General features: G+C 41.3%; 1 protein-coding gene and 1 pseudogene across 1 annotated transcript; both read right to left on the bottom strand.

The window, feature by feature from the left end:
* Nucleotides 1–507: 507 nt before the first annotated feature.
* Nucleotides 508–1722, bottom strand: LOC148872166 (wall-associated receptor kinase-like 2 pseudogene; annotated as a pseudogene).
* Nucleotides 1723–8773: 7051 nt separating this feature from the next.
* LOC148872165 (wall-associated receptor kinase 2-like) lies at nucleotides 8774–9625 on the bottom strand. The gene has a single exon (XM_088970093.1). It carries the CDS (start codon nucleotides 9623–9625, stop codon nucleotides 8774–8776), a length of 852 nt encoding a protein of 283 aa, XP_088826219.1.
* Nucleotides 9626–25635: the final 16010 nt, after the last annotated feature.

Raw genomic sequence — 25635 nt, 5'->3', positions numbered from 1 at the left:
CAAAATATTCTAATAATTTTCAATAATTATTTAATGCATTTTAATTAAACATTCAAATACTTTATATCTTTTAATTTCAAATATGTTATTTTACAAAAATATAGTTTTATGAAAATTTTTGAAAAATTTATTACATTTCAAATACTTCCTCCTTTTTCTTTTCACATATAACCCCCTAATTCATCTTATTCCTTCTATGACCCCCCCTAAAGATTATTTGTCAAATTACACATACCAAGTGAATAATATATTAGAAAAAGAATGCTAATAGTCAACTTTAACCAGCTAGAAACCCATTAGCTTGGATGTGCGAATTAATAGCTCAACGATTATTCTTTTAAGAAACTATTCATATTTCAAATATATCAAGAGTAAAATATGGATCATACAACTAAATGGTATAAAACACACCTATGGTAGAGAGAGGACATACAACACAAATGCAACTCTTTAGAATACAACATCTGAAGTTGAATATCTTTAATATCTATATCTTAGTAAAGATGACTACAGGGATGGATTATGAAGTAGTGGTTGCTCATCAACTTGTGTTTTGAAACTATTCTCCATACTTTTGCATCCTGTTGAAGTTGAACCTGTATCCCAAAGGCCCATTGGTTTATCTGTGATGCATTCCACCTCTTGAATGTTTCGTTCAACATGCGAATATCCTTCAGACCTCCTCAATCCCTCGAGCTCCATTGCAACTTCTTTCATTATTGGCCCTTCCTTTCCATTTAAACTCAAGCATCTCTTTGCAATGTTGGCAACCTTTTGGAGTTCATACTCTCTACCATCTTTTAAGACTTGAGCATCAAGAATTTCAAAAAGATGGTTCTCCATTATTGCAGAAATAAAATAAGTCACAATATTTCTCCGTTCTGATGGTCTAGTAAAAGAAATTGGCTTCTCCCCTGTTAGGAGCTCCACAAGAACAACCCCAAAGCTATAAACATCACTTTTGTCCGTGAGTTGACTTGACTGAAAATATTCAGGAATCCAAATATCCAAAGGTCCCTTGTACCATAGTGGTTAAGTGAGTCTTATCAATTGCAATTGATCTTGAAGTCCCAAAATCAGACACCTTAGCCCTACCTTTGTCATCTAAGAGGATGTTTGAAGATTTTATGTCTCTGTGGTAAATTGGTATTGAAGCTGCTGAATGTAAGTAAGCAATTGCTCCTGCAACTTCTGTGGCAATTCTTAAGCGATTGTCCCATGTTAATAAGAAATCCTCATTTTGATAATGAATATTGTAGAAAAGAGTTCCACCAGAGATGAATTCATAAACTAATAGAGGAATTTCTGTCTCTAAACAACAACCAGACAATTTAACCACATTCATATGGTTGATTTGAGAAAGTATGACAACCTCATTGATGAATTGTTCAAGTTGACTTTCATCCTCTATCTTGGATTTCTTGATTGCCACAATTCTTCCATCTGATAGCATACCTTTATAAACTGTACCTTGTCCCCCTTGACCAAGAATTCGATTTTCATTATATTGATCAGTTGCCTTTGCTAATTCATCTGCTGTAAAAGCTTTTAGTTTCTCGACATTGCCTTCTTTTGATGAAGTTTGTTGTTCCAATAGCAAACCACCATTTCTTTTATAGAGATTTTCTTTTCGTTTCTTTATTTGTCTTCTTTCAAAACATGGTATAACCAATAACTGGATAGAAGTAACACCATACCTAAACATACACCTGCATGATCCATGGAAGATAATTGGTTAAGATAACATAATGATCAAGAGGAAACCAACAAATAGAAGATTTTAATGCAACAAATCCCATGTGTTAACTTTGTTTAAAAGTCTTTGATCACGCACGCGTCATGTATGCATGTAGATATAGAGTGGTAAGCTAAGAATCTTGTTTATTAATGCTTAAGTGGTTCTATAATGTATAAAGGTAATATCAATAGGCAAGTTTTTCTTGAAGACCCTTGCTACAGAAATCCTAAAAAAGCAAATTTCATTCATAAATGCTCATATTTCATTCATAAATGCTCTATTTGTAGTTCATGCCCTCTTGGCAAGAGTCATAACTTTCCATTCTCTTTTACTTGTTCACTTGGGTTATTGCACTTCACTGTTTGAGGGACCCCTCTTCTTTATGTCACCATTGAAGGTTAGAGATATTACATTCCTTTTGTGGATTTTTTACTAAGGCTCAGTTTGCAAGGAGTACAAATGCAAATGTGTAGGTGAAAAACCGTATATTTTATATTATTTTATATGTATTTGCATGGTACATATTTGCATTTGTACTCTTTCCAAATCAAGCCTAAGTTCATTTGGATTTTTCCCAATGAAAAGAAAATCTTAAATGCCTAATCTTTTATCCAATTTAAAAAATCAAGTTGAAATTTTGTTAAACTAGTAGTGGTACAAAGCATCAACCTTTGCTTAGGCTTTTTCATTCAACTAGTGATGCTGCTCAATCCGAGGTGATGCACGAACTGAGAAGAGCAACCAGATAGTTCTTGCCAACAGGGCGGTACTGAGCTACAAGGACGAGGCCGCGCTTCAAGACCTGTGACCAAGAAAGGAGAACTCAGAGGCCCGAGGAGCTATCCTGGGTAGATACTCCGATGCCCAAGTCAGTAGAAGGTGGTAGATGGTCGGGCCGAGCAATAAGGGTACTGGTCTGAGCTAAGTAGTAGTATGGGTGTCAGAAGTTTGGCCTCTTACCTTGAGCACGGACTACCTTCTTATAGCTGTGGACCCATGTCCTAGTCAGATTGGGCTCTTGGGGTTATCAAGATGAGGTAAGCTGCCAAGGTATTTAGGATAGAGTCCTAATCCTTGGTGAGTTGTCTTCCTTACTCCTCTTTATTCGTAGTTATGCTTATTCGCGCCACGGGTAAATGACGTGGCTGAGGGGGATAAGATGGGGGACCACAGTAATAGCGTAGCCCGGCCTAGGCCACGGAATGAGTGTGTGCTGCAGAGCTGGCCGAGCTGTGCTAATGGGGCTGGGCTGACTGGGTGATGACTAGGCGGCCACATGTCTCTCTGGACCAGCTCAGCTATGACCCAAGCACCACTCCCCCATTTCTGAAGTCGAGGCATGAGGTGTTTTGTCGAGGTGTATCGTGGCAGGACTCCTTGTTTCTCAGCTGAGGAACTCCAAGTCGAAGTCTAGTTGAAGTCTGGTCCACTTGATGTTCCTTGGTGTTGGCCAGAATGTGAGGTCTGCGCAATGTGGGTTGTGGCCGAGGAGTCCTTCAAACGTCGGTTGCAGACTCCAAGAATTCTAGCTTCAGAATCCGAACACCACTCCCCCAGTCTAGAGCCAAGGAGGGGGAGTGCTCAGCCGAAGTGTTGTGCGGTCGGGTACCTCGGCATGGCACCGAGGTGTCGAGATGAGCTTCGAGGTCCGTCTTCTTGGTGGAGCTAACGAAGGGCTCTTCGTTCCTCGGCTAAAATGCTGTGTGGTCGCTTAGCTCGACCGGGTGTCGAGGAAGGGCTTTCTGATTCCTGGTGGAGGCCGAGCTTCGGTGTGGAGGCCACTATGATGCTCGGCCATGGTGTGCTGAACTCCGATGTCGGGGGCTTAGCTCGGTCGGGTGTCGAGGAAGGGCTTTCTGATGCCGGTGGATGCCGAGCTTCAGTGTTGAGGCCACTGTGATGCTCGGCCATGGTGTGTCGAGCTTCGAAATTAGGGGCTTAGCTCGGCAGGGTGCCGAGGAAGGGCTTTTTGATGCTGGTGGGAGGCCGAGCTTTGGTGTTAAGGCCATTGTGATGCTCGGCCATGGTGTGTCGAGCTCCGAAGTTGGGGGCTTAGCTTGGCTGGGTTCCAAGGAAGGGATTTCTAATGCCGGTAGGAGGCCGAGCTTCGGTGTTGAGGCCACTGTGATGCTCGGCCATGGTGTGCCAGAGCTCCGAAGACAGGGGCATAGCTCGGTCAGGTGCCGAGGAAGGGCTTTCTAATGCCAGTGGAAGGCCGAGCTTTGGTGCTGAGGCTAATGTGGTGTCGACCATGGTGTGCCAAACTCCGAAGTCGGTGGCTTAGCTCAGCCACATGCTTTCTATTGCTGGTGGGAGGCCTAGCTTCGGTGTTGAGGCCACTATGATGCTCGACCATGGTGTGCCGAGGTCCGAAGTCTGAGGCTTAGCTCGGCCGGGTGCTTTCTAATGTCGGTGGATGCCAAGCTTTGGTGTTGAGGCCACTGTGATGCTCGACCATGGTGTGCCGAGCTCCAAAGTCAGGGGCTTAGCTCAACCTGGTGCTTTCTGATGCCGGTGGAAAGCTGAGATTCGGTGTTGAGGCCGCCGACCCCCCCCCCCCGCCGAGGATTGAATAGCTGCGGGTTGCTCTTAGAATTGTCTTATCTTCTTTTTTTTTAACCTGTTGTATTAATGGCTTAAATTAATGAAATTGTTTTGTTCTGAACTTGTGTGCATACATACAAGTTGGTTCCTCGGCCTTACCTTAGTCGAGGTCTGGGGTTGTCGAGATCTTCGGTCTCCGGATAGTGTGGCCGGAGTGTATTCCGAGCTCTCAACTTTGGGATGCTCAGTTTCTAGTCTCGGGAGCCTTTGGGGCCCTTCGTGGCCCAGACGCTGTTAAGGTGGCTCTGTGACATTTTGTCGCCAAAGTACAGAGTACAATGATCGCCCTCTATCCTCAGAGGCGGGAACGATCTTCTCCGATTTGGGCTCTGGTCATTGATCAGCCGAGTCAGATTCGGCTATACGCTGTCGAGCTAGCTACGAGCTACGCGTTAAGGGCTCGAGCCATTATAGGTCGGCTGAGTCAGTTTTATTAGTCAGTGATTCACTGCCGAGCTTCATGCCATGCCCATTGGTAGGTCAGCTGATTCAATGTTGCGTTGCCTATGTTGCGTGACATTTTTTGTGCGACCTAGATGATGTGTGTGCAATGTGTCGTGCATGCTCAGTCAGTCGGATGTGTAGCACGGTTGTGTAGCACAGCAATGTAGCGTGGTTGTGTAGTGTAGCGTGACTATGTAGCATCTGTGTAGTGCAGCTATGTAGCGCGGCGGTGTAGTGCAGCTGTGTAGCGCAGCGGTATAGCGTGGCTGTGTAGTGCGACTATGCAGTGCAGTTTTGTAGTGCGGCAATGTAGCGTGACGGTGTAGCGTGGCTATGTAGCATGGCGGTGTAGCACGGCTGTGTGTGTGGTTGTCGGGCTCACGGGAGCGAGCCGTGGAGGCGGAACCTTACTGTGCCTCTCTTCTCGCTCGGACCGCATTCCCCTCCTTTCCGGTTGATGCGTTTTGGGGTCCTTGGGATGAGGATCATCGTTCGTACATGTCGTGGCATGAGGGGGGGACGGCTCGGATGGGCGGTGCCACACATCCTAGTGTTTGCATCATCTCAAAGATCTTATCGACTCTCTTGCATTGCTTGAAACTGTATAGGATCAACCGCGGCTGGAGGCTGTGGAATTTCTTGATGCGGAAGGCTTGTGATGCCGAGATTCCCAAGATGGGGATGGACCTATTGATCATTCGGACTAGTTCTTGGGCATCTTGATTGCTTTCTTGATTGCGTGGCGAGGGGAATGGGTCATTTTTAGGAAAGGCTTTTTGTGTGTTTCCCACAGACGGCGCCAATCTGAGGTTGGTGTTTGGATTCCGAAGATAGAATTCATGAAGTCTGCAGCCGACGATCGAAGGACTCCCCGGCCATAGCCTACATTGCACGGACCTCACATCCTAGCAAACACCGAGAAAGATCAAGTGGACCAGACGCTCAACCAGATTTCAACTAGACTTCAACTTGGAGTTCCTCAGCTGAGGAACAAGGCGTCTTGCCATGCTACACCTCGGCGGAACACCTTATGCCTCGACTTTAGAATTGGGGGAGTGGTGTTTGTATCATGGCTAAGCTGGTCCAGAGAGACACGTGGCTGCCCAGTCATCGCCCAGTCAGCTTAGCCACATCAGCATAGCTTGGCCAGCTCCACAGCACGCACTCATTTCGTAGCCTACGCCGGACTACGCTATTACTGTGGCCCCCATCATATCCCCTCAGCCACGTCATCTACTCTGCTGAGGATTAGGACTTTATCCTGAATACCTCGGTGGCTTACCTCATCCCGACAACCTCGGGAGCCCAATCCGACCAGGACACATGTCCACGGCTATAAGAAGGTAGTGCATGCTCAAGGTAAGGGACCCAACTTCTAAAACCCATACTACTACTTAGCTCGGACCAGCACCCTTATTGCTCGGCCTGACCATTTACCACCTCCTACTGACTTGAGCATCGGAGTATCTACCCGGGGATAGCTCCTCGGGCCTCTGACTTCTCCTTTCTTGATCACAAGTCTTGAAGCGTGGACTCGTCCTTGTAGCTCGGTATTGCCCTATTGGCAAGGACTATCTGGTTGCTCTCCTCAATTCGTGCATCACCTCGAATTGAGCAACATCAAATTACCGCCCTGTTGGCAAGGACTATTTGGTTGCTCCCTTCAGTTTGTGCATCACCCGGATTGAGCAGCATCAACTAGTATTACTCATTTCATATCCTATCTTCATTGTTGAGATAGGTTTCGCCATGATGGCTAGAGCATCTATTCTGCGAAACTGCTTGTATGATGCCTTTGAGTATGTTGTTTTTACCATCAATTGCTTGCCTAACTAAACATATTCTCAACATGAAACCTTCATGGCAATGACTTTTGGGTCACCACTAGACTATTCTTTTCTTTGTGCATTTGGTTATGCATGTTATATGCACTTATGACCCTTAATCACTCTCAACTTCAGTATTGTTTGTTGGGTAAAATATAAAACCCTCCCCTAAAGCTTGTAACAATCATAAAAGCCTCCCCTATAGTTTCATTTTAACCAATACCTCCCCTAAATTTTTGAAAAATTTGACAAAAGCCTCCCTTCCATCACCTTCCCAGATGGAAAATGTTGGACAAATGCACCAATTTTTTTTCAAATACCCATTCTACCCTTTTATAAACTATTTTACATACAAAATTACTAAAATAACCGTATTTTCACTCAATAAAAACTTTAGAAGATAATCATTAGAGGAGGTTTTGTCAAGTTAAAATAGGGTTATTTCAGTAACTTTGTATATAAAATAATTTATAAAGGGTATAATGGGTATTTGGAAAAACTGGTGCATCAGTCTAATGTTTTGTGTCTGGGAAGGTGATGGAAGGGAGGTTATTATCGAATTACTGAAAAGTCCAAGGGAGGTATTTATTAGAATGAAACTATTGGGGAGGTTTTTATGATTGTTAGAAACTTTAGGGGAGGTTTTTGTATTTTACCCTTGTTTGTTATACAAATTGTGTTCATATGAGCTATATGTAGCATATAATGTTATTTTTTATGAGAATTAATGATTTTCCCTCTGCAACAATGTTTTAAGACCAAGACTAGATCAGACACTAGGACTGTTAAACCCAAGAGTTAGACATCACTCCAACTTTTTAGAACCCCCAGGTCAAATTTTTTAAAACACCTTTATAAAGGCACCTTTACAAAATCACTTTTATAAAATTCAACTAGGGATAATTCTATAGGTGCTATTTTAAAATTCAACTAGGAACAATTTTGGAAGAAAAAAATTGAATAAATGGTTATTGTATAAACACCTAGAAAAACTGGAAATTTGGGCTTAAAACATAAACACTTATTTTTAAATTAAGCACTTATTTCGAACTTATTTCCCAAACATCAATAAATACTTGATGGAAAGATCCAGACCCAAATAAACACTTAAGTACTCCCAAACATGTCTTAAATTCATTAAAAAAATGTGACGCTTTTGAATTCCAAAAATGCAGCCGACAATCGTGACCAGGTGCTTTGTATTCTAAAAATACCCCTCACAAATTCTTGTATCACTTGTGGTCTATGCTTTTCTAAAACAAGTTATAATGAGATCATTCCTCCATGAAAATATAAAAAGGTTCGGGAGGAAAAGGTCAATTACAAATTGTTTATAAATGATAAAAGTTATTTTAATAAAATGTAAAATTGAGTGTAGATTTTAATAAATATGTAAAGCTATAGGGTGTGTTAAGTAATTTTATTATTTATTTGCTACTAATTCATCAGAGCTCATCCCGGTCATAGATCATCGGGTCCGGCCGTTTGTATCTCCGGCTACCTCATCAGAGATCTTCCAAATCTCCATGGCTGCCACAGTTGAGCAGCTTCTGCTGTTGTTACTTCACAATCTGCCTAGATCTTAATTTTCTCTTGTCAAGCCATATCGCTTGGGTTTTGACAAATAATGGAACTGACTACTGAGTTTGGGGAGAAATCCTGATGCTGATGAATGAATAAATAGCAATTATATGTTGTCGTGGATTTAAATTATATTACCTATGGAGAGTTGAATCACCCAATGTTTTGTCTTTGAAGGTGGAAGAGGGATGCAACCACGCCTATTTCTTCTTCCGTCACCCTCTGTGCCAAGTGGGCAAGAGCAGTTATAACCTCCAGGCATGTTTGTGCAAATTGCAGATGATGAACAGTCATTCATGGTTGAATTCGAGCATTCATTTATATCTGCGAACCATTTATTAGAAATTATTGGACTAGAATCAAAATTTTGTGAAGACCGTTTTTTAGGTAGAATTTGGAAAGAGGCAAATTTGGTGAAGAAGAATGAAATTAAATTATCGATATTATTATGTACCTTGACATCCGTCTTGAAGATAAGGGTTGCCTTGGTAGCCTTCCAAACATTTGCAGAGATACCCGAGACCGTTGGGGGACTTGTAACAGTCGGTGTTGTTGCCACATGCATAAGTAGTGGAGTTTCTCAACGTAATGTTTTCGCAGAGTAGTTCTGTATTGCCCTGGGGAGTATGGTTGGAACCATTCCTCTGTTTCTTCTATAGAAATCAAAGCCCGAGAGATCAGCTACGGAGAAGTTGTACCGTTCCTTGTCAGCGATGAAAGAGTATGCGCATGGACTGAAATCCGATGATGAGTTGTCTAGAATCTCCATCTTCCTTTCAAATATCTTTACTCCCTTGGGGATGGTGGTTTGGCAGAAACCCATGCCACTATAATTCCCACTCAGCGTTTCCTCTTTATCAGAGCATGACACTTGACAGCCGTATTGGAGGGTTCCATACCATCCGGAAGTTTCATTGTTGGTATACCTATTGTAGGCTTGAGAGTCGCAACCGATAACCGTGAACATGTTGCGAGTGTCGGAATAAGTGAAGGAGGTCCGACCCAACCACATTAAGATTGAGGACGTATTAGGGCTAACAAATAAGGTATGGTTGTTGCAATTGTAGTCCACGAATGAATAGACGTGCAATTGGCCTTGTAATAATGATATTTCTTTAACTTCCAGCACTCTATCAGCAGCCTCCTTATAGACCCCGTCTTGGTCTGTCTCTTCGAAAATGATCGTATCAGCAGAGGCAATTAATAATTTGGGAGGGGTGAAAGTGTGGTTGCAGGATAGTTTGAAGCCATCTCTGTAACAATTAGGGTCGTGTCCAAAGCCAAAGGGGTAGGGAACGGTGATGTCCCCACATTTATCTGGGCAGTTAGGCTTTACCTGCACCGACTTGACTGATGATGAAGATGATGATGTCGCAGTTGCTGAGCAAAAAGAAGACAACAGGAGGAGGAGTAGCACAACCTGCAGAGCCATTGTTAAGTATGAGCTACCATGACTGCACTTTTGGTTTCGCAATAGAGGGTTGTCCCGCTATGCCGCTAATAGTTATTGGCTTCCTTGCTTGATAGAAGAGGACCAAATTGTCACTCATTTAGTCATTTTTTTGCCTTCCCTCTTCCTTTTCATTGTCTTCCATCTCCCAATTGACCGAACCAAAGTGGTAACTACCATATTCTTTTCTTCTCTCTCTTCATCTTCTCTTTATTCTTCTTGAGCTAGCCCCTCTCTCTCTCTCTCTCCCAACCTCTTCATATTCAAACAATGCTTATTACGAAACAAATGGGATTATGGGTGCAAATCAACTTTGACTAAGTTTTACAAGGGGCACACACTTAAACTAAGGTGGCGTTTGATAAATTTGAAAATTCAGTTCTTAAAAGTTAAAAAGATATTAAATGTGTCTGAAATCTAAAAAGAGGCATAGTTGCTTTTCTGCTTTTTAGTGGATCTGAATCCATAAGTTTGTTTGTGTTGGATCAACCCTTTACCATCTGAAATTTACTGATTTTACTATTTCACCCCTAAAACATACAATTTGGAAATGTTGAATTCAATTTACATTATCTCATAAAAAATAATTTTTAACCTCAAAATGATATTGAAACAATACAAATAAAAAATAATAAATTAATAATTACTAATTAATAAATGTAATAATTAAAATTAAAAAAATAAATAACGATTATAAAAATATTAAAATAATTACTACTTAATAATTAATAATTTACACAAATAAAAAATTAAAATAATTTTTAAAAATTAATAGTTGATAAAAATAATTAATAATTAATAAATAACATAAGTAAATTTAATAAAAATATTAAAATGATTTATAATTAATAATTAATAAAAGCATTATTATTATTCAATGAACCACCACTGTTGCTTGTTGTAGCGGTGATGGCGTTGGTGGGAAGACAGGGGAGGGAGAGAGAGAGAGAGAGAGAGGGAGAGAGAGAACAAGGGGGAGAGAGCGAAAACGAGAGCAAGAGAGAGAAGACAAGGGGAGAGAGAGAAGACATCGGCAGTGGCGGTGGTGGGAAGACAGGGGAGAGAGAGAGAAAGAAGGAGAGAGCAAGAGAGAAAGAGAGGTCGAATGTTTAGGTTTTTTGGGTTTGGGGGTATTAGGGGTAACTCGGGTCATTTACGAAAAATTGTAAGGATAGTTTGGACATTGGACCGGCTATGAAACTGATCTGAGAGCGTTAAGAGCTGGGCCAAGGTCTATGATTTTCAGATGTAAAAATCAGATTTAGAAACATTTTAAGAGGTACAACCAAACAAGGGGTGAGGTATGAGAAGTAGCATTTTCAGATTCAGACCTCTAAAAAGTGCAATCAAATGGCACCTAAGAGGGGACATCCTTTTTTTTTTGTAGAAGGGGGTTTATAAAAGTGAAAGTAGAACACCATTTCAAACACAAATTTTGAAAGGGCGACTCTGCTCAATGACCTTAGAAGTGATTGGGACAAAGGGGAGAATAAAATAGAGAAGAAGAAGAGGAGGAAGAGGAAGGGAAAGCCCCTGCTCTAGTTTGGTGGTGCTTGTGGCAATGGAGAAGAGAAAAAGGGAGAAATAGGGCTACTCTCATTAAGTGGAGTATGGAGCAGTAGAGAAGATAGGATAGGAGAAAAGAAAAAGAAAGAGGGAAGAAGAAGAAGAAGAAGAAGAAGAAAGACGATAGAATTCAACATCTTGAATAGGGCATATTTTGAAAATTTAATGAACAGTTAAGGGTAGTTATATCATTTACTTTTTATCTATTAAACATTTGAAAGATCAAGAAGTTATCTATCTATCTATCTATCTATCTATCTATCTATCTATCTATCTATCTATCTATATATATATATATATATATATATATATATATATATATATAATTGGTTTATGAAACTATAGATTATATTTAAGTACTTTTCTAATTTTATTTTATTTTTATGATAATATTAAATTTCAGATTACTACCTTGTACTTTGGGGGTAGTGACAGTTACCCCCATGAACTTTTAGTTTCCAACAAAACCCTCCTCTCCATTAAGTTGAATCAAAGTTAAGTTACCAAAATACCCACTTAAGAAACTTCTATTAAAATGGAAATTGCAGCAAAAAAAAAAAAAAACAAGAAACTCCTATTGAAATCTAGAATTGCAACAAATGCAACAAATGCAACAAAATTAAATCAATTTAACCCGTAAGAAGTAGAAATTGAAAAGAATGTTAAAAGAATAATTGGAAAAGGGTAATTTGGTGATTTGGAAAAGTCTAAAGTCACATGAGATTCTTTTCTTCAACCTTAACTGATAGAATTCTAATTACAGAGGGGGTCTTTGTTGGTAATTGCTCCATTGTGACTTAGATAACGAGGGTTCGAATCTTGAAACAACCTATATGGTCAGGCTGCATGCATTTGCCCCCTCCCCCAACCCTGCATTGTTAGGAGCCTCTTGCACTAGGCTGTCATTATAATATAGGAAGAATGACAGTTGGGCCAAGAGTCAGAATTTTTAGGTTCAAAGTACAGTTGGGGTAGGTGACAGCTCGGAATTTGATGCCAATTCACAGGCTGCATTAATATATAGAATGGGAATTTTTGACATTTTGAATGTTTATAGCTCTGCATTAAGCATGTTCATACCTTTTCGTAATATTATTTGTATAATTATTATGAAATGAAATGAATGACATTTTGAATTTCGTTAGGGGTTCCGCTTCCACCCACTTCGTAAAATAGTCACTACTATGACAAGAAATTTCCTCTGTCCTGTCGCAGGCGGGAATGGGTGAATTATGTCGATTCCCCACTATGCGAAGGGCCATGGGCTGGTGAGGTATTTGAGATGAGCAGCAGGTTGGTGGTGGATGTTGGCGTGCCTCTCACACTTGTCACACTTCTTGACTAGCTCGAGTGCGTCAGCCTTCATTGTGGGCCAATAGTAACCTTGTCGCAATGCCTTCTGGACAAGAGCCCTACCCCCCAAGTGTCTGCCGCACAAGCCTTCTTGGGTATCGCGGAGAACGAGCTCGGCTTCTGAGGGTTGCAAGCAACGCAAGTAGGGCAGTGTGAAAGATCTCCTGTACAGCCGTCCATCTATAATGACGTACTTAACCGACTGGAGCTCTACCCATCGGGCCACATTGCGATCTACAGGGAGGATCCCGTGAAGCAGATAATTCACGAGCGGGTCAATCCAGCTCGGCTCTGCTTGTGCTACAGGAATGACCTCTCCTGCCCCCCCGAGAATGCTAGGCCGAGGTAGGTCCTCTATGTACACGATCTACATGGTGTTGCTGCTTGTGCTGGCTAACCGGGATAAGGCGTCGGCTTCGGTATTCTCGGGATCGGGACCTGCCTAGTGAGATACGATATGAAGCCGTGCAGAACCTCTCTGACCTTGGCCAAATAAGTAGCCATGGTGGGGTCGCGGGCTTCATACTTTGCTGCTGACTTGGTTGACCGCGAGCTGGGAGTCGTTGCATATGATGAGGTGCTTAGCCTTCACTTCTTTTGTGAGAGCGAGCCCAGCTACTAATGCATCATACTCTGCTTCATTGTTGGATGCTGCGAAACCCAAACTGAAGCGCGTATTCCATCTTCACCCCGCTTGGACCGTACAGAATTTTGCCCGCACCGCTTCCTTGTTGGTTGGATGAGCTGTCAACATGGAGGATCCAGGGCTCCTCGTCCTAGGTCGGTCTTGCTCTAACCGGGATTGGTGCCGCGCTGGTTGAAGTGTCATCCATGTGCTCGAGCTCGGCCAGCTCGGGGGTTGCAGTGCCGAACGTACATTATGCCATGAAATCGGCTAAGGTTTGGGCCTTAATTGTCATCTGAGGTTCGTACCGGATGTCATACTCACTGAGTTCGGTAGCCCATTTTGTTAATCTGCCAGACACCTCAGGTTTGAGCAGAATCTACCTCAGAGGCTTGTCGGTGAGGACGACGATGGTGTGGGCTTGGAAGTATGGAGGAAGCTTCTGAGCTGCTATGACTAGCGCATACGCCAGTTTCTCGATCTCCGGATACCTAGTTTCAGCATCCTACAAAACCTTGCTAACATAGTAGATGGGTCATTGGACCCGATCTACTTCTTTTATTGGTACCGAGCTGACCACCTCATCACTCGCGGAGAGGTACAACATTAAAATATCCCCTTCCTCGGGTCAGGTTAGAACCGGGATACTACCTAGGTATCTTTTCAGCTCGTGAAAGGCGAGCTGACACTTCGTAGTCCACTTGAAGTCTTTACTCTTCTTTATGGCCTTAAAAAAAGGCAGGCAACGATCTGCCAACTTTGACATAAAAGGGCTCAAAGCGGCTATACGGCCATTCAGCCTCTAAAGCTCTTTTACTTTGCGAGGTGGTCTCATATCTAAGATGACCTTTATCTTTTCTGGGTTGGCTTTAATGCCCTGTTGGTTGACTATGTAACCCAAGAATTTACTCAAGGTGACCCGGAGACACACTTGTTAGGATTTTGGATAGGCTCTATTCAGGTTGGTATAATCAATGCACATGCACCATTTACCGTTGGCATTTTTTACCAGAACTGGGTTAGCTACCCAGCTCGGGTAATGGACCTCCCTGATGAAGTCTACTGCTAAGAGCTTCCTGACCTCTTCGTCGACTATCCTCCAATACTCCGGGGCGATGTTGCGTTTTTTCTGTCTAATGGGCTTAACTAAGGGATCAGTATTTAGCCTATGAGTTAATATTTTAGAGTCTATTCCGGGCATTTCTGCCGTGAACCAAGCAAATACATCTAAATTTTTAAGTAAAAAACTTACCAGCTGAGAGCGAAGTGGTTCCTCGATTGAAGCGCCGATCTGGAGGGTCTCAGTTGGTTCATCTGTTGAGACTGGCATGTGAACCGTCTCCTTTATCGGTGTAGCTCGCTCCTCAGCATACTCCGTAGGTCGCTCGAGCTCGATGTCAGCCACTAGCTTGGCTTTCCCCTTGAGGGCGGCGATGTAGCATTTGCGAGATTCAAGCTGGTCACTTTGCACAACCCCTACTCCATAGTCCGTAGGGAACTTCGTTGCCAAATAGTAGGTGGATACTACCGCACGTAGTGCATGCGTAATGGGCCGACCTACTATGGCATTGTACGGGGAAAGAGTTGCGACCACTAAGAATGTGTGCTCAAACCTTACAATATTTGTCCACATGCCGACCTCTACGGGTACTGAGACTCGCCTTAGAGGTCTGACTTCCTCGCCGTTGAAGTCTACTAGGGGGGTATCCGTTGGCTTAAGGTCGCTTTCCTAGAGCTGGAGCTTGTCGAAGACATCCTTGAACTGAATGTCGGCCGAGCTACTCAAATCCACTAGGACGCACTTGACATCGAAAACATTTATCCTCAGATTTATCACTAGGGCGTCATCGTGAAGATATTGGATCCCGCGCACATAATCCTCCGTGAAGTAGATAGGGTCTTCAAGTCTGGGTTGCTTCGGCGGGTTCTGCTCCTCATTTTCTAGTTCGCAAATTGAAGTTTGACCTACTGCCGAAGTGCAACCCATGATAATGGACCCGCCAGTAATCATGTTGATTACTCTGTAGATTTTGCTTTCTTTAGGCAACTGCCGTGGCGGTTGCTCACTTTGTCTGCTGTTAGACTCAGGTTTATTTCTTCTTTGGTCCCCCTGCCGGTTTGTTTGCCGATCTGCTTGGTTTCTTTCTTCTCTTTGTATAAAATTTTTTAGATACCCGCGATGGATGAGCTCCTCGATCTCGTCGCGGAGGTTCGTACAATTCTGGGTACTATGTCCGTGGTCTTTGTGAAAGTGATAGTAAACATTCCTGTTCCTGGTGGTGGGGTCTCCCCTTAACCGAGGTGGCCCCTTGACATAGGAAGAGTCTTTGATTGCCATTAGGATTTCTCCTCGCTTCGCGTTGAGGGGTGTATAGCTCATCCTTTCGACAGGCGAAGTTCTGGAACGCTGACCTGACTTGCGAGATCGCGAAGGAGATCGGCTCCCAGACTTGTTTCCTCCCCTGGTCAGGGACTTACTCTTTCTTCTCTTATTCCCGTCATTACCTGTGTTGTCACTTTCTCTTTTTCTCCTTTCTGTTATTATCGGTCCTCTGATTCATCTCTTCCTCGGTCCCGATGAACTGATCGGCGAGCTTGAGGAATTCTGTAATGTCTTTCGGCTTGTTGGCTAGCACATGCCATTTGAACTCCCTGTGAGTTATACCCTTCTTTGCTGCCGTAAGCCTCACCGCTAGGTCTAGGTCGGGGATCTGTAGGCAGGTGTCATTGAAGCGCTTGATGTAGCTTCTAATGGACTACCCTCCTCTTTGAACTACATTCAGAAGGCTTTCTTGGGACCTCAAACACTTCTTGCTGATGATGAAGTGTGAGGTGAACAACTCCATGAACTGTGCCCAACTCTTGATAGTCCTGTCGTGAGGTTCAGGTACCATGTGCGAGCTACTCCTTTAAATGTGATGGAGAAAGCCACGCACATGCAGGGCTCGTCAGCCCCAGCTAGGTGCATTTGGGACTAAAAGGAGTCTACATGGTCGTTAGGATCAAAAGATCCATCATACTTGTCGAGGGGAGGCATTTTGAAGTCCTTGGGCATCGGGGTCGCTAATAGCTCGGAGGATAGAGGGGACGACTAGGAGAGGAGAGGAGCGGTCTTTGTGCCTACTGAGCTCACCTCCTCTTTACCTTTTACTTGTTCCTGCTAGTTTGGCCTTGCGAGCTGGCGGTTTTGAGTTGGTTTGGCCTAACCTCTGTGTCGTCTGGTACTATTCTGCCGTAAGGTAGCTCTTAGTTCCCTGGATGTTGAGGCTGACTACCATGGATGGAAAGGGCTTGCCTTGAGTTCGCAGCCAGAACCCCAAACCGGTTACCTGCGAGCGAACCACCTTCTTGATGCGAACGTCGAGGAAGAATGGCTCTAGCGGGCTGAGTGTCTCCAGGCCTGTTTTCAGAGGGTGTCTTGCGAAGCAGGCGGAGTGATGTGTTCGTCTCTCCTTCCACGAGGTGAGACTTGGCTCCTGGGAGGGATTGGGACCTGTGAAGTCTCCTCGCCTCGGTGGGGAGATTGATTGATGTCTTGCATGTGAGGTCGGTTCTATTGAGTTGTTAGGTGCCGAGGTGAAGCCGACTGTTGGTTTTGCGGTAGTGGAGGAACTACTGCTGGTAGAATTGGTAAAACATATGTCGCTGGTATTGTTGGAATTGTTGGACCTACTGCATTTGGACCTAAATGGCCCGCACTCAATGTACCAGGTCATCGAACTGGGATTGCCTGACTCCAGAGGGAACCACAGATGGTTCAGCGAAGGTCGCGCCAACTACAGGAGGGAGTGGTTGTTTACCTGCGTAGAAGTTTACGGCATGGTCAGTGTTGGAACCCCAGCCGCAGTGAGCGGTATGGTGAACTGACCGGTGCAGACTGATGGAAGTTGAGGTTGCTCCCCAGAGACGTTCATTTCAGCGCTCTGTCCGGCGTGACTAGAGGATGCCATTGATTTTAGATGAGCTGTTGAGTGTGGAGAAAGCTTTTTGTAGTGATTCCCACAGACAACGCCAATTGATGTTGCGCAACTGACTGCTCTTTGCTGGAGGATGATCTGGCTTCTAGTCAGATGGTGAGCTAAGTCTACAAGAAAAGGATCAGAGAACCTGGGGTGGCTAGCCCAGCTAGGTCGCTCCGATGCTTAATTTAGTAGGCTGTTGCGAGCTGAATAATTTAGAGAAAGTAGAGAGCAAAGAAATCACGCGTACCTTATGCCATCGGAGTTGGAGCCTTTATATAGCTGAGTCCCCATGGGTTTTGCGGATCAGTTCTGGGATCTTCGTCATGATGGAATCCATTTCTGCTTTAATTGGAGGATAATGTTACCAACTGATAAGGCTTATCAATTCCACCCGAACCGGGTGGGGGGAAGATGAGGCTTGCCGTTACAAGGCGTGATCCCGTGAGGCCCAGAGTCTGATGGAGAGATTTCCGAGATCATCACGTAGTGGTCCAAGTCGGTATCCCCGAGCTGATGCTTTTTAGTTCCGAACTGGAGTGAATGCCGAAGTACCTTAGGGCCGAGGTGATCCAGTTGCGACCTTGTATCGAGGTGACCTCGTCTCGAGGTGACCTATGCCGGTGGTTGAATATCCGAGCTCGATCTGTTGTGGACTTGGCATGTCAAGCTGAGCTGCTATCACTTAGTCAGGTCATGTCCACGTGACTTCTTATTACCAGATCGGGCCAAATCACCCCTCATCAACTACCATCCTAGATTTCTAATTGTAGAGACATGTTGTTGGAAGGGTTAGGATCAAAGTTCAAAATATCGCAATGTATCGGACTGCATCAACCGATACATATTGTTCTAATAGGAACCCAATACATGGAACATGTGTAAATCATTCGTTCTGTTACCGACAAGAACCCAATAGCAGAACGTGTAAATCATTTGTTCCGTTTCTGACAAGAACCCAATACGTACGTAGAACGGGTGTAAAGCATTCGTTCCGTTTTTTTTTTCATATGTATCGGCCGATACGAGCCCGTATCGGCCTGTTTTAGACATGTATCGACCAATATGGGCCCGATATAGTCTGATACAGTTCGGATTTGTATCGTTATTTGTTAATCCATATTTAATGTCAAATATCTCATTAACGTCATTTATTTAAGTCTAATTTCTCTTTGATTGATTAGTCAATTACTCTAAGGAAAATTTAAATTTAAATTTGAATTTTAGTGCCTAAATCAAATTCTCTCACTAATACCTTTAATTAATGATCCTATAATTAATTTCGTTTTGTTAGTGTAAAATCTTTAAATTTTATCTATAGCAAGATTTGAACCTTAGTCACTTGATTTTAAGTTTTAACAACCACAAGTTCGCCAATGAGACACACATATTTGTTTGATGATTATATGTATTTTTAATTTTAAGTAATTTTTCACTTTTCTTAATGAGTGACAAGTTTTTATTAATAAATGCTAGAATTAATTATAAAAATTTATATTCTGATAAATATTAAGGTTAATTGTATTGGTTTTTGAAAATTGACATTCACATTTTAGTTTTTCTTTTGTTTATTTACATTTTAGTTATTCCATCATTTTTTCAATGGTTATTAATTGTGTCCCAATATGTCACACTTTATATAAACCATTAAATTATGTTTTTTTACATTTAAATAACTTATTTACAATTATATAAAATTCATAAATATAGTTATTAATATATTTTTTAAGATTTATTTGAAATTTTTACCATATTTATGCGTATCTTGGTTTTTCGTCTGTATCCATATTGTATCCCAAGTGTATCCCGATACATCTCTTGAAATTTGTCTTTCCAATACACCTTGCTTTTCCGATACTTTGAACCTTAGTCAACCTATCATATGGATGGCCGAACTATGCTAGATGGTTCGGAGAATTTTCAAAAATTTTCTAGGTAATCTTTCTAGGAATCGATCCCTATGTTTTGAAAATTTGCATTTTTAGGATCAGTCTTGCACTGAACCGAACTAGATTTGAAAGCAATCAAAGAGGGAGATGTATACCTGATACGGATACCACGAATGCAGATCTCAAAGTGGAAGTTCATGCCCAAATCAATCCTAAAACCAACCTCCATTGAAGATGGCGGGATGTATTCCTAAAGCCGGTTCAGTAACACTGTTTTCAGCAAAACTATAACCCAACTGCTTGGATTGAACTAGGGAAGTTGAGCCTGATATCACCTGAATTTTTCTTGTAAAAATAAGAGGAAAAACTTATCTATATCCGTCCCACATAGATGAGGTCAAACTGGAAAAAAACTAGAAGACAAAATGGTGCAAAGAGAACTAGTATGGTATGGGACCCCACAATGACCTCACATAATTCCACATGGGTTCTGGCCCAGCCTCTGTGAAAAGGCTAGGTTGAATTCATTGCTAAATGCAGTGAACCCCTGAACACATCACTATAGGCCCAACATTTACACTTAAATGATCCTTAAATTCAGCCATCCTATGAAAACCCAAGGATAATAGACTTAAGTAAGATAAAGTCTATCAGGTAATTAGCGCCCTTAATGGTCTCTTACACTAACCTCTCGGCCCATAATGATCAAACACTACCCAACATGGAAGGATCTCTCCCCTGGTTGCAAAGTACAATGTCACACTCTCTGCTTGGATGGATCCTGGGAACTAAAACCTTTTGCAAACATTTTTCATAAAACATAATATATATATATATCATATAAATATATTTTTCAAAAACAAATCTCAAACATAGTTGAAATCCACTTAGATGAATTTCAGACTACCCCAACATACCCAAGTTTTGACCCTCAATGGATCACATTGATTGACATATCAAAGAAACCCAATCCGACACCTAGTGCAGTACCATAATCAGGTCTAGGGGTTGCGTGTAGCTTTCTAATTTTGCCCATCAATCTCCAAAGTCCAGGACATAACTAGAAAATAGTTTGAGTTCAGTGTTTCATCCAAACACACATTGCATGCGCTTTGGGTCTAACCCTCGCAGCTAAGACAAGCTGCCTCAACTTCTTTGGCACCACATCAGTGTTAGCCTTAGTGGGATAAACTCCACAAGTCTAATTGCTAAGAACATTCTAAACTAACACAAGTCTCATAAGTGTCCAATTTAAGGGATAATTTCATAGAAACATACCAATATCAACATGAAACAATAATGTACTTTTATTCATTTACAATAAATGTATTTGTACATCAATCTGATTGGAACTAAGGGCATACATTGTCTAACAACTTCCACTTGCACTTAGGTCCAATCGGGTATAGGCCTCAGTCTCATCATATCCACGTATTTCTCAAACACTTTCTATGTCAGTGGCTTAGTAAATGGGTCTACCACATTGTTCGCTAATGCTACCTTTTGAATCTAGATGCCCCCTCTACCAACAATGTCCTGTAGATCTGGTGTTGTCACACAATAGTGGAATGGGTGATATGGTAGGATTCCAAATTATAGGACAAATTTCTTCATCCATACTAGTTATTAATCAGCCTCACTTACGGCAATGTTCTTGGCATCGATTGTGGACTATTTTTCTTACTACATAGGGCCGCAAAGTAGTCCAAGACAAGACAAATTTCTTCATCCATGCTGGAAGTCGGCATCAATATACCCAAGCATCTATAGTGAACTATCATCGAAAACAAGACAATAGTGTTTAGTCCTCCGTAGGTACTTTAGTATGTTTTTCAAAGTAGTCCAATGTTCTTGTCCTAGGTAAGATTGGTATATACTTACAACACTAACAGTTTGAGCAATGTCTGACCGAGTATACAACATAGCATATATGATGCTCCCTATAGTTGAGGATTAGAGAACCACTCTCATGTCCTCTATCTTCTCAAGGGTCTCAAGTGACATTCCTTTGGAGAGAGTAAGTTCATGCTTGAAAGGAATGAATCCCTTATTGGAATTCTGCATGTTGTATCTGTTGATGATTCTTTATCAATGTAAGTAGATTGGGATAATCCAGTTATCCCCTTCGATCTATCTCTATAGAGTTGAAGTCCTAAGATATAAGAGGCTTCTCCAAGATCTTTTATGGAGAATTGCTACGAAAGCCATACCTTTACCATAGTCAACATTCCTATATCATTTACAATGAGTAGAATGTTGTTTACATACAAAATCATAAATGTAACCTTATCTCCCATTGTCTTTCTATAAACACAGGGTTCATCCGAATTTTGAAAATCAAATTGTTTGGTTGTTGAGTCAAAACGGATGTTTTAGCTTCTAGAAGCATGGCAACAGGCGAAAAGGTCTCCTCATAATCGACTCTTTCTTACTGAGTGTACCCTTTTGCTACAAGTTGAGCTTTATAGGTCTCAACCTTTCCATCAGGGCCCTTCTTTCTCTTGTAGATCCATTTACAACCGATTATTTTCACCTAGGGGGTGGGTCTATGGGAGTCCAAGACTCCATTGATTTTCATCGAGTCTATTTCGACTTTCATTACATCTACCCACTTCAGGGAGTCTATATCTAACATATCTTCCGTATAAGTCACGAGATCTTCCTCACTATCCGTAGCTTCCATCAAGTAGCTATTTTGATCATAATCGTAATGTACTAGAGGTTTAGAAACGTGGGTAAATCTTCTAAGCTGGATATTATTATCTAGAATCTATAGGTTATCTCTCATTACTCCAAAAAGTAGGCATTTTGACTAACAAATAGTTTTTGTTCTCATGGGTTATAGAAAAGATACCCTATGGAGTCCTTCGGGTAGCCTACAAATAAGCAACGACTAGTTTTGGATTCCAATTTGTCTGTACTTGTCTTTTGACTTATGCTAGACAACCTCATATTTTCAAGTGTCACACTTGGTTTCTTGCCAGTCCATGGCTCATAAAGAGTCTTCGGAACCGATTTAGTTGGAACTCGATTCAGTACATAAATTGCAATCTCCAATACATGTAAATGGCCTTTTTTCCATTTTTCCTTGGAGGCAATGCTCACAAGTTGGTAGATCTTCCACAGTGAGAAAATCTAGAAGACTATCCTTCACCAATCTTGTGATACATTCTATACTAATATTGCATAGGCACATAAGATTAACTGTATCTCGTGCTCTTTTCTTAGGGATGTGTTCCGATATAGTTTCGGTCACATTTGTTTTTAGAGAATGATCCATTCTCAAGCTTTTTGTGACTAATGAATTTGTTATTGAATTTAATTATAATCTTATTACTAAACAAAATAGAATAACCATCCTTACACAACTTAGAAACTGAAATCAGAGTTTTTCTAAGTAAAGGTACATAAAGACAATCTTTTAATGTAATAATTCCATCTCTAAAAATTAAATCTATTGTTTCTATAGCAATAGCTACAACAGTTGCAGTCGTCCCCAAGTTAAGCACAACTTTGTCATCATTCAACCTTCTGCTTTTCATAAACCCCTACAATGTATTACATGCATGAGCAAAAGCCCTAGAGTCAATACACCAGGATGAAGAATTGACCAACATATTGGTCTCTATGACAAGTGATTCAGAATTACCTGTTTTGTTCTTGGGGGATTCCAAATACTAAGGATAATTCCTCTTCCAGTGTCCAATTTGCTTACAAAAGTGACATTCATTAGATGACTTATCGCTCTTCTGCATTTCTAATTTTCCTATCTTTTCTGAGGCCTCTTCTTACCCTTTTCTTCCTACTAGACTTGCCACTTTCAACAAGCATGGCTATCATCTTATACTTCTTAATTAGTTCTTTGGCTCTTTGCAACATATTGCTAAGCTCCCACAAGTTAACATTTATCTTATTCATGTTGTAATTAATGACAAACTGATTGAAGGATATGGGTAGTGTGTTGGACGGTATCGGTCTTGGTGTCATCGTCAAGTTGGGAGTGAAGATCCTCCAATTCATTTATATAACCTTTCGATTGTATGACATGGTTATGAGCTGGTTAGCTTTCATTTATCCTTATGGTCATCAACAGTTTGAGGAACTTTTGTCTTGCAAAACAATTTTGCTCCTCATACATGGTTTTTGGACTATTTAGGATATCTTTGCGGATATTAATTTTGTCAAATTGTTTTTGAATAGAATTTTCTAAGAAGTCTATGACATAACAATGGACAAGAGAATTTTTCTCTTTCCATTCTAGATATTCCCTCCTTGTCTTAGAAGCCCTATCACCTAGATGTTCCGTTGTTGGGTTTTAAAAAATCGTGTCCAATTTCTCTAACGTGAGCACTAGGTTCAGGTTACGAAACCAATCTACACAGTTGGGTCCTTTCAATTTGTTATCATCTAACAATTTAGTGAACTGTCTGTGTGTCATTTTTGATAAAATGCACGATTAATTAGTCCATGATCATAATATTGTTTCATGTTCTCTTTCATAGAATGGACTTTTATCTATGTTCCATTTCCATTTGTTCATCTCTGAGATTTCTCTCTTATCTCAGTGACGATGACACAGTTCATGTCCCTTAAATGTGGGAAATCACATAGGTGCATGGGGCTAACTGTTTCAGTTGCATAACCCATCACTTTTTGTAAAGGATCACATATCTACCCATCCAATGAGATTTCCCTTTGGGCTCCCTTAGACCAGGTTTATTGCCATTTTAAGTTAAACCTTTCTATTGGAGCGTTAGGGTACCATGGAAGAGTCTTTTATTTTAGGATAGGTCCCTCCTACTAGTTTATGATGTCCCTATCATCTCATGAAGCAATGCCACCAACTATCTCAATGAAATGGATAGCCCAATTTCATGGTGCATCTCCACCCACCAATTCAGTCTGTTTTCATATTAATGATGAAAGGTCTTTAGAGAAATCGTCTTATGATATTCCCTATCTCATTGCACTTATATTAAAAATGAGGAAATGCGTATACCAGTCCCTCCTAGGTCGGATTTAGGTCATACTATAGCGGCTTCCATTTCATAAAGTTAGATTCAAATGGGCCCCTAACTAGATAGGGTTCCCGTGAGGTCCTCTTAGGGAGGAAACTATTGAAGGGGCCCATTATAAAAGGAGATCATGTAATGATCCATTGGCATCATGGAAATGATGTGCATTCAGCCATGATGATCGTGGAGAGCCACACAAGTCAATACATGGGCCAAGCACTTATGGCCCATGGACGAATTACATCCATTCAACACATCACATACACATACATAATTAATCTATATCGATTTAAAACTTGTAAAACTCATATTCATTTAGATTAACACATGATTATCCCATCAATGGACCAAATTATCTAATAATTTGTCTTGGTACATGGGCTTAATTGTAAAATGCAGTTGGGCAATGTAGGAGTCCATGCTGAAATGGGCTAATCCTTGATTTAATCTAACATAAAGGGGTTTTCAAGTATGGGCTAAATTGGTCTATGCAATAGGCCATCAAACCCACCATGATCCAAGGGGATGTGATCAGATCTCAAGGAACCATGGGTTCGATCCAACAAGATTGTACCAAAACTAGGTTAGATCGGCCTAGGGTTTGGTGTCCAAAACATGCATCAATTTACATAGGTAATGATCTGAAATTCTTGGTTATGATTCACAATTATATCAGCGAATAAATAGCAAATAATCAAAAATAAATGGCTAGGGATGATAGTGTGATGGTTTGAATCCAATCTGGACAAAACTGCATTTCTACGAAACTATAATTTGTAGATTGATCTCCATCTGCAATCTCTATCTTCTCTGAAAGCTTTGGCGATTTCTCTGATGTAAAAAAATAGAAAAACCCTAATTTTTATTGCTTACATAAAAAAACTAATACTTTCTTGCTAAAAAAGAAAAATAATTAATTACAGACCACATAATCAAATTAATAAATTCATTGTATACAAATCTTGCCACCATCAAGATTTTGATTCCCATCACACTTTCAACCCAAGATTTCAAGAATCCATAATAGAGCAATTCTATAATATATCGGAATATGTATATAAAAATTTCAGATCATTTTCCCACTCTAAGAACTGAATTCTAAAGATTTATGCTAACTGCTCAAATCAGCTAGACTAGTTCTGTCCATTTGAATTTTGGTTCAAATCCAGTTTGGTTCAGTCTAAGGGCTGAACCTACTACTCTGATACCACTGTTGGAAGGATTAAGATCCATCATATGGATGGCCAAACCATGGTAGATGATTGGGTGAAATTTCAAAAAATTCCTAATCCTTCTGGGAATCGAATTCCCTATGTTTTGAAAAACTGCATTTTTCACGATCGGTCTTGCACTGAATCGAACTAGATTTGTAGTGCAATCAAAGAGGGAGATGTATACCTAATATGGATACCACAAACACAGATCACAGGGTGGAAGCTCATGCCTAAATCAGTCCTAAAACCAATCTCCACCGAAGATGGCTCATTGTATTCCTGAAGTCGGTTCAGTAACACAGTTTTTAGCAAAATTGCAACCCAACTGCTTGGATTGAGCTAGGGAAGTTGAACTCATATATCCTGAATTT

The sequence above is a fragment of the Nelumbo lutea genome, chromosome 2 (genome assembly GCF_056320005.1).
Source record: "Nelumbo lutea isolate HS-2025 chromosome 2, American lotus-T2T, whole genome shotgun sequence".
In the NCBI taxonomy this organism is placed as follows: domain Eukaryota; kingdom Viridiplantae; phylum Streptophyta; class Magnoliopsida; order Proteales; family Nelumbonaceae; genus Nelumbo; species Nelumbo lutea.
This window is presented reverse-complemented; position numbering and strand designations above follow the sequence as displayed.

Excerpts from the sequence above, each read along its gene's own strand:
- LOC148872165 (XM_088970093.1), bottom strand. The coding sequence starts at position 9,625 with ATGGCTCTGCAGGTTGTGCTACTCCTCCTCCTGTTGTCTTCTTTTTGC.